At 47.8% G+C, this 15,870-nt stretch overlaps 1 protein-coding gene across 1 annotated transcript in view; it reads left to right on the forward strand.

Annotated features, from left to right (window-relative positions):
- The window catches only part of nell3 (NELL (neural EGFL like) family member 3), a 42,400-nt gene that overhangs the window by 13,376 nt on the left and 13,154 nt on the right, over positions 1-15,870 (forward strand). The window contains exon 3 of the mRNA XM_078538061.1: positions 2,800-3,338. Within this exon, the coding sequence (XP_078394187.1) occupies positions 2,800-3,338 (539 nt within the window). The remainder of the gene's footprint in view (positions 1-2,799; positions 3,339-15,870) is intronic.

Below are 15,870 nucleotides of genomic sequence, written 5' to 3' on the forward strand. Positions count from 1 at the left end.
TACAGAGCCTCGATGGTCTCCCTTATGCAAAGTGGATGACAAGCTGGGAGATTATCAAATATTGCCTGATGTGGCCTGGAAGGATCCTGATGCATAGTTCATAGAAATGATCATCTTCACAGCCACTGGCAATACCATTCTCACCCTACTCTGAGGCTGCAGTTGAGTCAGTTTTCAGCATTGACTTCTTTTGGTAGAGATGTCTGACGCACTGTTCCTTGTTAAAGTTCAGGTAGGAGAATTGCTCCTTGAACACTCTGGGAGGATGTGGCCTCATGTTGTGAACTCATTTCCACTTTCTCCTCCTCCTCCTGTTTGTCGTGCCCTTTCTCACCCCTGCTGATCCTCACTAAAGCACTGTAGGCTAAGGAGGGTGTTGAGTACTGCATTCTTGTGTAGGAACAAATGGTTTTTGCAAATCTTGATGTCAGGACAAAGACCTACACATACCACATGTTCACTGTATACTTCAGCAACTTTAAACAACTCTGGAAACCACCTAACACTTGTACAATTGCAACAAGAACCAATAGAAGTCAATCAACTAACCTGAAAGTAGTTGATACTCTCTTTAAATAGCACTGGTTGGGAGGGTGGTGGGTCCTTCGTGATGCTGACTGCGTGTTTAGCTGTGCAAGATTAAGATAGGGCACCAGCTGGTATGTTGAGTTCCAAAATTGCAGCACTGGCATCAAGTCAATGTTACAAGTTGATGTGACATCATGATCTGCCTACTCTGCCTATTTCCAGTGGTTACTCCTGCATGTGCACTATTGCACCAGGAAAACAAGCCCTACGAAGCTGAATTTTGTGGCCTTCATGTTTGATGCCAATTAATAAAACTGAGGAAAGACACATTCCAAGCATCCTGTCATCAGCCTGAGTCACTTTAGCTTAGTTCGTGCACTCTCAACATTGAGCTGGAAAGTTGTAGGTTTCAACCAGACCGAATTAAAGTTTTTTTCCAAATTAAGTGTTGTACTATCAGTCCCCTCATAAAGAGCTCACTGACCACCTTCATTGCCCTCACAAGGGGGAGTCAGAAAATCATTCCGCTAAAGTGAGAATTTGGGATACATTCCTTCCAAGAGAAACAGCAATTTACTTGTACTTCTTTCAATTTAGGATACTGTATTTGCTGTTCATGAAGTGATCTCCTGTACATGGGGGAGACCAAATGTAGACTGGGTGGCCGCTTTGTGGGACACCTCCATTCAGTCTGCTAGCATAACCCCGAGCTTCTAGTTGGGTGTCATTTTAATTCTCCACCTTGCTCCCTCTCTGACCTTCCTGTCCTTGGCCTGCTACAGTGTTCCAATGAAGCTCAATGTTAGTTCAAGGAACAGCACTTCATCTTTTGTCTCAGCACTGTTTAGCCTTCTGGACTCAAAATTGAGTTCTACAAATTTAGATCATAACCTCCACCTCCAACTTGTTCTTTGCTTTTTTTGCTGGCTTGTTTCTTTATCCCTTCATGTTGCATCAGATGGATGCTGTATAACCATTCATACCTCACCTAGACATCGCCTATGTTTCTTTACTATACCCATTACCTCTCGCTTTTGCATCATAATCTTTTGCTAGTTAATCTCTCCTGCCCTCCACCCTTTCCCTTTTGTTCCTCCTGGCCCCTCCCCCTCCTACTGGCTTAAAAACTCTTACCTTTCTATCTTCCTTCTGTTCTGATGACACATCATTGCCCCGAAACTTAACTCTGTTTCTCTCCACAGATGCTGCCTGACCTGCTGAGTACTTCCTGCATTTTTTGTTTTTATTTGGGATTCCTCCACACCTGGCTTCAGGCTCTTGGGTTTTGGGCAGTATTTAGCTGGTAGGTGCCCATGATGCTGGTGCAGTGGCATGGGTGTCTGCCAGCCTCTTATGAACATAGGTAAATAATTGCCAGGAGAAGACCTGCTGGTTCATTGAGCCCATCCTATACAGTCATGTTGCAATTAAGCATTATGACCTCCATCCACTGGCTGCTGTTAAGTATCCACGGAGAGGCTTTTAAAAATTAAACAAAACACTAAGGTAATTCATGGAAAAGAAGGTATTGACAACTTCTTCTGTGACCTGCAAAGCTGATCGAAGGGAATTCCAAGAGTCTGCTGTGACCACGAGGTACCTCACCTAACTTCATACCTATTTGCATTGAGGCCCCCCCCCTCCCCCCCACTTTGACTGGATCAGCACTGGAAGGCATTGGCAGCACGATCCCCGATGTAACTGCCAGGGTTGTGGCCCTTTCAATTTGAGCCCCAAAAGCCAGACTGACACTTCAAAGCAGTAGTGCATTATTGGAGAGCCTGTTACAGACGTGATGTTAAACTGAGCCCGATCTGCTTGTTCAAATGGATGCAAAGAGTCCCATGGCAATATTCAAAGATGAACTGGAAACTCTTCTTGTGTTTCAGCCAATATTTAACTCTTAACCAACAGGTTCAAAACAGATTAAGAGGCTGATTCAATTGCAGCTTGGGGGCTCTTCCTGTGCTTAAAATTAGCTATCTTGTTTGCCTACATGACAATGGTGACTGTACTTTAAAAATGATTTAGTGTTGCAAAGTGCTTTGGGATAAACTGAGGTAAAGAGTCAAACGTTATTGTAGAAATGCATATCCTTTCTATTTGATTCTGAAACCCTCAGTGTTTTAGCTATTTTGAGCCACCTTGTTGCAGAGACTTCAGGAGAAGCGGTTAGGCCTGTAAGTCAGTGATTGGTGTTTGAGCTGGGGAAATGGGTAATAGGTAGCAGCTCTCTGTGCGCACTAACAGCCAAACTTCATAATATTTCAGGAGACAATGAGGTGCCGTCTGAAGATGCCTTGATCTTGCAGCTCCAGTTGTCGAAAGGACAAGAGAAATTTGTGGAAATGCTGAAGAGTCAACAGAAAACAATCGGCGATTTGCAGCAGAGGCTCACGGAGCAACAGGCCATGTTGATAAACCAGCAAAGAGAAATTCTGGCGCAGCAGAGGAAGATGTTTGAACAGATGGAGCTGGTGAAAGTCCAGTACACCATGCTGTTCGACACCATTAAGCAGACATCGTTTTCAAACTTGCAGACTGAGGTTCAGAACCAGTTTGAGTCTCACCTTCAGGGTCTACAGAGTCAGTTACAGAGTCAACTGCAAAAGACATACGCTGTGCACAAAGTGGAATTGGATGCAAAGGTGATTGGTGTCAGTGACCACCTTCTGGAGTGTGGTTTGTGCCAAAGTGATGAATATTGTGATTTCCATAAGACGCCACCTCAATGCGAGAGGTGTACCATGTGTCCGACGGGGTTTTTCCAGGTGTCTGAGTGCTCCGCCACTGCTGACCGAATATGTCAGGTAAAACAGTCCCCCTCTTCTATGCAGTTCAATCTAAAAACACTGTATTAAGTTGCCTCCTTCCTTCAGCCTGTGCATCACTGCCTTGGTTATAGTTTGATATAAAAGTAAAATATTCGGTTTTTGTTTCAGTTCTTTGATTTCCTTCTCTTTCCCTTTTGTCCTGACCTACGCTGAAGTGATAATTCCAAGAGCCCATCAATACCTGACTCAGATATTCCTCCTTAACTTTTCTGAGTGCTAGTGACTATTTTATCGTGCCAGCTGTCATACTCGAGCCTGTTCGCCTTAGAGTAGGAGAAATCCAATCAGCCCCTTGAGCTAGCCTGCGCTGCCATTCTGTTAGATCATGGCTGATCTGTATCTCAACCCCTGTTGTCCGACTTAGCTCCATATCCTTTGATATCCATTCTTAACAAATCCATGACCACAAATTCAGGAATCACAGTCACCAGTCAGGTGCAGAGGCACCAGCTGATTTTTCTCCCTCATTCTTACCCAAGGATTCGAGCATCCTGCTGTTAGCCCAGTTGAGACTGACTTTGACAGCAGAGAGCAGGAATTGAGTTAGGGACCTTATAGTCCTATATGGCTTACTGGTGAACTATTTACCCATTGAGCTATTGGCAGAGATCTCTGCAGCTGGAGCTACTGAGAGTGTCATTAACTTATGTTCAGCTTCTCAGCCTGCAGATGATGTGCTGGCAAAAATAATGTAGGAGAAATAGGAGCAAGAGCCCTATTTCGGCCCCTCGAGCCTGTTCCGCCACTCAATGAGATTATGGCTGATCTGACTATGGCCTTAATTCCACTTTCCTACCTACCCCACCATAACCCTTGACTTCCTTTTTAATCAAAAATCTGTCTAGGTAAATCTATTTACTATCTGCCTTGATTGTACTCAATGACCCAGCCTACACTGCTTGCTGGGGAAGAGAACTCCAAATATTAATGACTCATTGAGAGAAGAAATTCTTCCTAATCTCTGTCTTAAATGAAATACTCCTTATTGTTAAACTGTGCCCCCTAGTTCTAGATTCCCCATGAGGGGAAAAATCTACTCAGCACCTATCCTCCCAAGCCCCCTCAGAATCTTTATAGTTTTCACTAAGATCACCCCTCATTCTCCTAAACTCCAATCAATATAGGCTCAACCTTTACCTCATAAGACAAACCCCTCATTCCAGGAATCAGCCCAGTGAACCTTCTCTGAGCTGCTTCCAATGCAGCTATGTTCATTCTTAAGTAAGGAGACCAAAACTGTACATAGTATTCCAGGTGTGGTCTCAGCAATGCCTTATACAGTTGTAGCAACACTTCCTGCCCTCTTGCAATAATGGCCAACATTCCATTTGCATTCCTAATTAATTGCTGTACCTGCATACTGACTTTTTGTGACTCATGAACAAGGACACCCAGGTCCCTCTGTATTGCAGCATTCTGTAATCTCTCTCCATTTAAATAATATTGTGCTTTGCTGTTCTTCCTGCCAAAGTGGACAACTCAAATTTTCCCACATTATACTCCATCTGCCAAATTTTTGCCCACTCACCTAACCCATCTTTCTACCTTTGCAGACTCTTTGTATCCTCCTCACAACTTGCTTTCCTATTTATCTTTGTATCATCAGCAAATTTGGTCAGTCCCTTCATTCAAGTCTTTAATATAGATTGTAAACAGTTGAGGCTCCAGCATTGGTCCTTGTGACACTCCACTCGTTAGAGTTTGCCAGCCTGAAAATGACCCATTTATCCTGACTTTCTGTTTCCTGTTAATTAGCCTGGCCTCTACCCATGCTAATATATCAGCCCCAACACCATAAGCTCCTATCTTGTGTATTAACCTTTTATGTGGCACCTAATCAAATATCTTTTGGAAATCCAAATATGCTACATCTACTGGTTCCCCTTTGTCCACCCTTCTTGTTGTATCCTCAAAAAAACTTTCTATAAATTTGTCAAACATGATTTCCCTTTCACAAAACCATGTTGACCCCGCCTGATTGTATAATCATTTTCTAAATGCTACTACTTCGTTAGTAATGGATTCTAGCATTTTCTCAATGGCCAATTGAGGCTAACTGGCCCATAGTTTGCAGCTCCTTGTCTCCTTTCTAGCTTAGAGGTGTTACATTTGTGGTATTTCTATCTGCTGGGACATTTCTGGAATCTAGGGAATTTTTGAAGATTATAACCAATGCATCCAGGGCTGGAACCGTTGGTGTTGGGCGTCATGGCGGGTGGGGGGGTGGTGTAACAATATGGCGATTAGGCCAGAAATTGGTTTTATGCCGTTGTGAGACCAGTTTGCAATCGTCGGCTCCACCCATCAATGACGGGCTGCGTTTCCCAGCGCCACACATCGGGAACATCATTTTAATGCATTTGCATCTAATTATAAGCCCTGCTCGCCGGAATCATCCCCCCACGTCAAATTTACTGCCCACTTCAGAACAGCGTGCTTCACAACTGCCTTTAAAAGGCGTGCACCTGGCAACTAAACTTAAGGGGAACTCGGAGGTGAGTGCACACAAAGTTGCGCAGTGCTTGCGAGCATTACCCGTAGGACATCAAGGAAGAGGCACCATGCACAGGCAAGTCGCTATTTCCTGGTTGGCTTTCAGTGTGGTGCTGGGGCAAGGGTTCCAGTACGGATCAGGCCGGGGTGAGGGGGGTGGGGGGAAGGGTGGCGTTGGGGTTGTGGGGGGGAGGTGGGGGGGTGGGTGGTGGGGAGGGTGCGGGCAAGGCAGCACAGCCTGAAGGAAATACTTGAGCACATGCTGGGGGTGGGGGGGAGGTGGGTGAGAGAAGTGGCCACGTACTTGGAACAGCTTTCCAAAAGTGAGCATTCTTCTGCAGCTGAGACTGTTCAACAGCAGCTCCATTGACACGCTTAGAGTTGGGCCTCTGAAGCTTTTGTGCCCACACAAGCAACGCAAAGCATGAAAGTGCCACCAAATTCTTCAGAACTTCTCACCCCTCAGGCGCAGATTGCAAATTAATGTGTGTTTTATGGGGCAACAGAGCAATTGGCTGACTGGGCAAGTTGCACAATCCCCGTGCAAAAGGTGGCCAGGCCATGGCACAGTCACTGATGGAGGTGCTCACAGCCCCTTGCAATGTCTTTATTAAGGTTTGGACCAGTATCCATTATAGTTCAAACTAACAGTCCAGCCTAGCAGTGCGGGTTAGGAGAATGCCTGCGCCTGAGCTGAGAGCACAACATGCAGTCCAGTGGGCAAAGCTGCCGCCAATTGGTAAAGTGGAGTGGGGTGGAGGTCCATGGGGTTTTGGACAGCCAATGAGTGCACTACACACTGGTAGCGAGCACTCTCCTGCATGCGTGAACAGATCTCCGGACTTAACCAAGAGAGGTTCTTAGGACACATATCCTAACCCATGCGTCTCTCTCTTTGATCCTGCAGGAGGAGAACATCAGGATCATGGAGCCTGGTGATTTAGTGATGTGCCTCATGGTTTACAGAGACCAGAGAAGAAGAAGATACCAGTGGAATCGCCTGGCTCGGCAAAGGGAGAAGCGCCTCCTTCATGATGAAGGTGTGGCAGGGCCTGCTGCGCATGCAGCTGAAGATCGACAGTGAGCTGTCACTCGTAGGTGCCTCGCTTGACCCAGGGTGTATAGACAACCCCTCATTCCTGCAGATGATTGAGAACCAGTGTCACCAAAGATTGCGGATGTTCAGGGAACTGGTCAGTCACATATGCCACCTGTTGCAGGATTTGGCACCATGGGGTCATGGAGGGCATCCATTGCCAGTGGCTGTGAAAATGACTGCGGCGCTCAATTTTTATGCCAGGGCTCCTCCAGGGCTCCATAGGTTCCCTGTGGAGGATCTTGCAAGCCTCCATGGACAAGTGTATCCAGGCGGTCATGGGCGCCATCTTCGCGAAGGCACAGAGCTTTGTGCTTTTCGCCTGGGATCAGGAAAGGGAGGAAGCAAGAGTGCTGGCATTTGCACAGATCTCTGGTTTTCCACAGGTATAGGGTGCCATCGACTGCACTCATGCGGCACTTAGATCTCCATGGCAGCAAACAGTCAACTATGTCAACCACAAGGGCTTCCACTCACTGAATGTTCAGCTTTATGTGACCACCACAAACACATCCTACAGGTTTGTGCATGATTCCCAGGGAGCGTCCATGACTCCTACACCCGTAGCAGGTCTCAGATCCCTGGGATCTCCCAGGGTCCAGAGAGGCTGCAGGGTTAGCTCCTCGGGGGCAAGGGCTACCCACAGAGGATGTGGCTGATGACACCTATACGGCAGCCTCAGGCTGCAGCAGAGCGATGGTATAATGAGGTTCATGCCGCAACTCAGACTTTGGTGGAGCAAATGATAGGCATTCTGAAAACGGGGTTCTGGTGCCTCAACAGGTCCGATGGAGCACTGCAATATAGTCCCCAGAGGGTGTCGCGCATCAACGTCACTTTCTGCGCGCTCCACAATCAGGCATTGCAACGGGGGAGGACCTGGCTGAGGAGGAGATGGAAGAGCTGTATGTCTCCTCCGATAAGGAGGATGTCAAAGGGGATGATGATGATGATGAAGTCCTCGAAGACGAGGGTGCTGGCGATGAACAACGTACTGTCCAAATGAGGCAGGCACTCTCGGGAGGCCCTAATAACCGCAAGATTCGTGGAGGATGATGATGAGATGCAGCGAGGACAGTCTACCTTGCATCTGTGACTGTTTGACGACTCTGAAGCTGATGGCAGCGCACATACCCTTAGTGCTCAGGCTCAAGTCATGCAGATGCAGCGGAGGCCCTAATAGTTGCTAGATTTCCAGGAGGATGATGACGACATGCAGTGAGGACACTCCATAGATCTTCACATTGCATCTGTGAATGTCTGACTGAGGGCAGCTTGCTTGTGCTGTGTGATCAGGGTCATATCACGGAGACGCAGCCGTGAAACTCTAACAGCACCTGATCCTTTGTCAGCCTTCAGCACCTGAGCCCTTCAGGAGCACAGCATCACTGGTCACAGATGCTGAGAGATGGGGGGACCAGCCCCACCTTAAAGAAGCTGAGAGCACACACACAACTCTGTGACGCCTGCCTGCGACATTCTGTCAGCAATGACGAGCACCATTGAGATGCAGTGTCCAGTGAGTGTGAAACCAGACCATCATTTTGGTCTGAAGCTTACACACTGCACAGTATGAGGCCCTGGACTGAGACACCTGCCTTTATCTACATCCGTGATTCCACTGACACCCTACATCATATCAACAATTTCTAGTTCCCTGGCCCCAACCGCCTCCTCTTCACCATGGACGTCCAATCCCTCTACACCTCCACCCCCCACTGGGATGGTCTGACGGCTCTCCGCTTCTTCCTCGAACAGAGGCCCGAACAATCCCCATTCACCACTACTCTCCTCTGTCTGGCTGAACTTGTTCTCACACTGAACAGTTTCTCCTTAAACTCCTCTCACTTCCTCTAAATAAAAGGTGTGGCTATGGGTACCTGCATGGGTCCCAGTTATGCCTGTCTCTTTATGGGGTATGTGGAACATTCCTTGTTCCAGTCCTACTCTGTCCCCCTCCCACAACTCTTTCTCCGGTACATCGATGATTACTTCGCTGCTGCTTCATGCTCTCGTCTGGACCTGGAAAAATTTATTAATTTTGCTTCCAATTTCCACCCCTCCATCATTTTCACATGGTCCTTCTCTGACACTTCCCTTCCTTGACCTCTCTGTCTCAATTTCTGGTGATAGACTGTCCACCAATATCCATAACAAGCCTACCGACTCCCACAGCTACCTCGACTACAGCTCCTTACACCCCGCTTCCTGTAAGGACTCCATCCCATTCTCTCAGTTCCTTCGCCTCCGTCGCATCTGTTCTGATGATGCCCCTTTCAAAAACAGTTCCTCTGACATGTCTTCCTTCTTCCTTGACCGAGGTTTTCCACCCACGGTGGTTGACAGGGCCGTGTCGAGCCCATCTCCCACGCATCCACCCTCACGCCTTCTGCTCCCTCGCAGAAACATGATAGGGTCCCCCTTGTCCTCACTTATCACCCCACCAGCCTCCGCATTCAAAGGATCATCCTCCGCCATTTCCGCCAACTCCAGCATGATGCCACCACCAAACACATCTTCCCTTCACCCCACCGACGGTATTCCCAGGCTGTGCAACTACATCTTCTTAACCTTCCTAACCCTGCCGGTAGATCTTGGTGCTCCCCTGACATCCACAGTGGAGGTGGAGGCAGCCTGCTGACTGCTGTTTGTGATGACCTTGACAGGCGCACTCTGGAGGGCTGAGACCTGGAGGACCCCGGCCTGCTTTCGGGGTCCTGCTGTGTGGCAGTGGCACCCTCCTTGGCCTGTGGAGCTGAAGCTGCTGGGGTCACAGGAAGAATGACCCCAAATGCCTATTGTTTGCTCCACCAAAGTCTGAGTTGTGGCATGAGCCTCATTATACCGTTGCTCTGCTGCAGTCTGAAGCCACTGCACGGGCGTCATCAGCCACATCCTTTGTGGGGAGCCGTTGTCCTTGAGAAGCCAACCATGCAGCCTCTCCTAACCCTGGAAGATGCCAGGGACTTGAGACCCGCTAAGGATGTAGGAGTCATGGACGCTCCCTGGGAATCGTGTGCAGACCTGCAGGATGTGTTTGTGGTGGTCACACACCAGCTGAACATTCAGCGAGTGGAAGTCCTTGTGGTTGACATAGTTGACTGCTTGTTGCCATGGAGATCTAAGTGCCACGTGAGTGTAGTGGATGGCACCCTGCACCTGTGGAAAACCTGAGATCTGCGCAAATCCCAGCACTCTTGCTTCCTCGCTTTCCTGATCCCAGGCGAAATGCACAAAGTTCTGTGCCTTCGTGAAACTGGGCCAGGCACTCCCAAGTCACCTGGGTGGATGGCCCCAGGGTGTGCACTTGCTGGTCCTCCCCACTAAGGGTGCCCGAGAGCCCCTGGCTGACTTCTTGAGGAGAAGGGGTAGCTGGAGTGAGATCAAGCTGACCCGCACCTCTCTCATGTTGACACTGTTGGAGGCCAACTATGGCGTCAGCAATGGAGTTCAGCCCACGCAGGAGTGCAGGACCGATGTCCTGGACCAAGGTCTCCATGGCAGCCGCCATCCTACCAGATTTGGCCTTGGTGCATTGGCATGCCGGCACTATCATCTCAGACAGAAGGCAGATGGACCCCTCTATCGTGCCTTGCAATTTGAGGAGCGCAGCGGATATCCCTTTCTGATGTTCCCAAGATTGCCTTTGCAGCTTCAGTAACTGAGATACATACGAACATACAAAATAGGAGCAGAAGCAGGCCATTCGGCCCCTCGAGCCTGCTCCTCCATTCAATACGATCATGGCTGATCTGTTTGTGTTTTGAATTCCACATTCCCATCTCCCCTGATAACCTTTGATTCCCTTGGCTAACAAGAATCTATCTATCTCTGCCTTAAAAATATTCAATGACCCCACCTCCATCACCTTCGGAGGCAGAGAGTTCCAAAGTCGCACAACCCTCTGAAAGAGAAAAACTTCTCCACATACTGTCTCAAAAAGGGTGACCCCTAATTTTAAAACAGTGCCCCCTAGTTCTGGACTCCCCTACCAGATGTATGACTGAGTCCAGGGGCTCCTAATCTGGCTCGGACTCAGCTGATTTCTGGCCTCCAGCAGTCCTCCAAATGCCGGGAACCTGGGAAGTCCCTGCTGCTGCCTGCTGTGGGTCAGGCAGTGTGATGTGCTCACCAGATTGTGATCTTGAGGTTACTCTAGAACTAGGTCCCACCGAGGTATGGGTGAACGCTATGATCGGGCTTCAATTAGGGTGCCTTCAGATTCTTCTTCCGCGTTGTCTTCATGGGCTTGAGTCGAGGACCCAGCTCATGGACCCCCTCGGCTGCTTTCCAGATGTGCCTGCAAAAGCAAGGAGAAATAATTAGTGCATGACAGGGGACTGCGGAACTGGGGAGCTCACTCTTAGCCTGGTTGTCTGATGGATGTTGCACTGCTGGACCCTCACTTGGTTGAGCACTGCCGACTTTACTGTCAGCGCAGGAATGGTCCAGATTGTCGCTGGCCAGCAGGATGACTCTTTTTTCAAAGTCTGTGAGGACTTGGATGTCAGGCATTCCTCCACCAGTCTGTGACCTCTCCCTTTTGTTGTGTGCCAGCTTATCCTGTATGAAGACAGATGGAGAGAGTGTAAGCAGGATGCCTGCCAGGCCAGATGAGAAGGATGCCTGCCATGTGTGTGGGTGGTGTTTGTGCCCATGGATGGGATGAGGACACGATCCACAGGATAGATGAAGGTGTGTATGAGAGAATGAATGGTGATGTCTCTTGAACTAGCAGTGAGTGAGATCCCTGTGGATGTGTGATGGGTTTGTGAGTGTGTGAGTTGAGAGTGATGAGAAGAGTGACTTGCCCTGGTGGAACGGAGGAGATCATTCATCCCCTTGCGGCACTGGGTGGCTGTCATTTTTTTGCAGGGCATTGGCGCTGACCACCGCAGCCTCCCATGCTGAATTGGTGACTTTGCTTGCTGGCTTTCGCCCAGAGTGGGGGTAGTGGACTTCATGGCGGGCCTTCACTGTGTACAGTAGGCGCCTGAGGGAGGTGTCGCTAAATTTGGGGACAATATGTTTCCTCCCTGTGGCAGCCATTACTTTGCAGCCAGTTCCTTAGAGAGTGCTAGCTCTGTGCAGGGGCAACTTTAAATATGGCACCCAGATCACTGATGGCCTGAGGTGACAGCGGGGCGGGCAAATCAGAGGCTGCCCCGTCAGCGGTCCGGCATGTTTTCCGTGAATGCACTATTAATGAGGCGGGAAGCACCAGGAACGGGACGATATGGCATGAAAACCCATCATTACAGCCGGCAGGTAAAATATCCTTTTTCCTGCTCACTACCGCACTTTGTGAAAACCTGGGACAATTCCACCGACTTTCTTTGTAGCTACTTCCTTTAAGGCCCTCGGAGGCAGACCATCAGGTCCAGGGGTCCTGTCAGCCTTAAGTTCCATTAGCTTTCCCATTATTTTTTCTCTAGTGTTAGTGATTTGCTTTAAGTTCCTCTCTCCCTTTTGCCTCTTGATTTTCTACTATTCTCGGGATGCTTTTTGTGTCTCTGACTGTGAAGATCGATATAAAATACTTGTTCAAAGCCTCTGCTGTTTCCTCATTTCCTGTTATTAATTCCCTAATCTCACCCTCTAAGGGACCAGTGTTCACTTTAGCTACTCTATTCCTTTTAAATAAATATTATACTTCTAGAAGATTTTACTGTCTGTTTTTATATTGCTTGCTAGTTTTCTCTCATACTCCAATTTCTCTCACTACTTTTAGTCATCCTTTGTCGGCTTCTATAACTTTCCCAAGCTCCTGGCCTACCACTAATCTTTGTAACATTATACACCTTTTCAATTTGATTCCGCTCTTAACTTCCTTAGTTAGCCATGGATGGTGCATCCTTCTCACAGTTTTTCTTCTGAAATTAAATAAATCTTTGTTGAGAGCCCTGAACTATCTCCGAACATGTCTGCCACTGCTTCTCTATTGTCTTCCCTTTTAACCTATTTACGCAGTCCATTTCAGCCATTTCTGTCGTCTTACCCTTGTAATTGCCTTTATTTAAGTTTAGGACACTATTTATGGACCCACGTTTCTTCACAATCGTGTTATGATCACATTTGCCTTGAGGATCCATTACTATGAGCTCTTTAATTTATTCTGTACCATAACACATTATAAGGTCCAAAATAACCTGTTCCTGGTAGGTTCCAGAATATATTCTAAGAAATCATCCCAAGCATACCCCATGAACTCATCCTCAAGGCTGCCTTTGCCAGTTTGATGTTGTCCAAACAATGTGAAGATTAAAGTCCCCAAGATTATTGCAATACCTTTCTTGCAAGCTTCCATTATTTCTTGATGTATACTCTGTCATACTAGGTAGCTACTGTTGGGGGGCCTATAAACTACTTTCACAAGTGACTCCTTTATTGTTTCTTATCTCCGCCCAAGACTGATCTTGATCTTTTGAACCAAGCTCATTTCCCACTATTGTACTAAGCTCATCCTTTATTAACAGAACTACCCCACCTCCTTTTCTTTCCTCCTTTCCTTCCAAAATGTCAAATACCTAGAATATTCAGGTTCCAGCCTTGGTCACCTTGTAAAAACTCTCTAATGCTATTGTTTTCCATTTGTGCCATCAATTCATCCATCTTGTTACAAATGCTGTGAGCATTTAGATAAAAAGCCATTAATTCTGTCTTTTCACTGTTTTTGCTTGCTCTGCCCTCATTTGCTGGTGCACTCTGATGTATAGCTCAAATTTGATTAAATGTAGATATTATCCCCCTCCCCTTACTTACCCCCAATCATATCACCCACTGTCACTATCACCCCTCATTTACCTCCTCCTCTCATCCCCTCCCCTTATTTACTCTCATGTCCTCACTTACCTCCTCCCCTTACTTATCCTCCTACCCTTACTAACACGCCTCCCTTCACTAACACCCCTTCCCAAAATTAAATGCTCCCTCATTTAAATGCCCCTTAACCTTCATTCACCCAACTCCTTTCATGCCTCCTTTCACTCACTTACCCCCTCCCTTCAGTTAACCTTTTTCCTCACTTTTGTTTTGTTCTTTCTTGGGATTTGAGTGTCTCTGGCAAGGCCAGCATTTGTTGCCTATCTCTTGTTGCCCTTGAGGAGATGGTGTTGAGCTGCGTCCCTGAACCGCTGCAGTCCATGTGGTGTAGGTACATCCACAGTGATGTTAGGAATGGAATTCCAGGATTTTGACCCAGTGACAGTGAAAGAACGCCATTATAGTTTCAAGTCAGGATGATGTGTGGCTTGGAGGGGACCTTGCGCTGGAGGTGTTCCCATGTTTCTGCTGCCATTGTCCTTGGTGGAATAGGATCCCGGGTTTAGAAGGTGTTGTCAAAGGAGCATTGGTGAGTCTTTTATTCATTCACAGAATGTGGGCTTTGCTGGCTGGGCCAGCATTTATTGCCCATCCCTAGTTGCCCTTGAGAAGGTGGTGGTAAGCTGCTTTCTTAAACCGCTTCAATCCATGTGGTGTAGGTACATGTGCTGTTAGGGAGGGAGTTCCAGGATTTTGACCCAGCGACAATGAAGGAAAGGCGATATATTTCCAAGTGAGAATGGTGAGTGACTTGGAGGGGAACTTCCAGCTGGTGATGTTCCCATGTGTCTGCTGCCCTTGTCCATGTAGATGGTCGTGGTTGTGGGTTTGGAAGGTGCTGTCGAAGGAGCCTTGCTGAGTTCTTGTGGTGTATCTTGTGGATGGTACACACTGCTGCTACTGTGCATGGGTAGTGGAGGGAGTGAATGTTTGTTGATCGGGTGCCAATCAAGTGGGCTGCTTTGCCCTGGATGGTGTCAAGCTTCTTGTATATGGCACACACTGCAGTCACTGTGCGCTGGTGATGGAGGGAGTGAATGTTTAAGGTTATGGATGCGGTGCCGATGAAGTGAGCTGCTTTGTTTAGCTTCTTGAATATCATTGGCGTTGCACTTATCCATGCAAATCACACTCCTTGACTTGTGCCTTGTAGACGGTGGACAGACTATGGCGAGACAGGAGGTGAGTTACTTGCCACAGAATCCCCAGAACCTGCTCTTGTAGCTACATTACTTATAAGTCTGGTCCAGTTTAGCCTCTGGTCAATGACAATTCCCAGGATGTTAATGTTGGGGGATTCAGCAATGGTAGTGTGGTTGGATGTCAAGGGGAGATGGTTAGATGCTCTCTTGTTGTGATAGTCATTGCCTGGCACTTGTGTTGCACGCATGTCACTTGCTGCTTATCAGCCCAAGCCTCACCTCACTCAATTACTTACTTCCCCTCACTCCTCCCCCTCCTCTCACTTACTTAATATTCTGAAGGGGCTTGACAGGGTAGATACCAGAGGTTGTCTCCCCTTGCAGGGGAATCTAGAACATGGGGGCACGCTGTCAGAATAAGGACTGAGATGAGGAGAAATTTTTTACTCAGAGGGTGGTGAATCTTTGGAATTGTCTACTGCTGAGAATTGTGAGTGCTTCATAGTTGAGTATATTTAGGACTGAGATTGATAGATTTTTGATTTCTAAGGGAATCAAGGGAAATGAGGGCTGGGATTTTCCCGTCCCACCCGCCGCTGGACTGGAAATTCCCGCCCGAAGTCAATGGACCTTTGGCTGGTCCATCAAATTTTTCGCCCTGCCCGTGACAATTCCTGCCGTGGACCGAACCGGCTAATCCTTGCTGGCGAGTGGGCAGGAGAGTGGAGTTGAGATGGAAGATCAGTCATGATCATGTTGAATGGCGGAGCAGGCTCAAGAGGATGAATGGTCTACTCCTCCTATTTTTATGTCCTTACTCCATTAATTGCCCTTCTCCCCTCATTTATCCACCCTCTCCCTTATTTTTCACCCCTATGTTCACTTACCCCACCGAATGCACCCATCTCAAAGAAAGGCACAAAGGAGTGATCACAAGAATTGGAATTGAACTATG

Source organism: Cetorhinus maximus, chromosome 3 (assembly GCF_964194155.1).
Source record: "Cetorhinus maximus chromosome 3, sCetMax3.hap1.1, whole genome shotgun sequence".
NCBI lineage: Eukaryota > Metazoa > Chordata > Chondrichthyes > Lamniformes > Cetorhinidae > Cetorhinus > Cetorhinus maximus.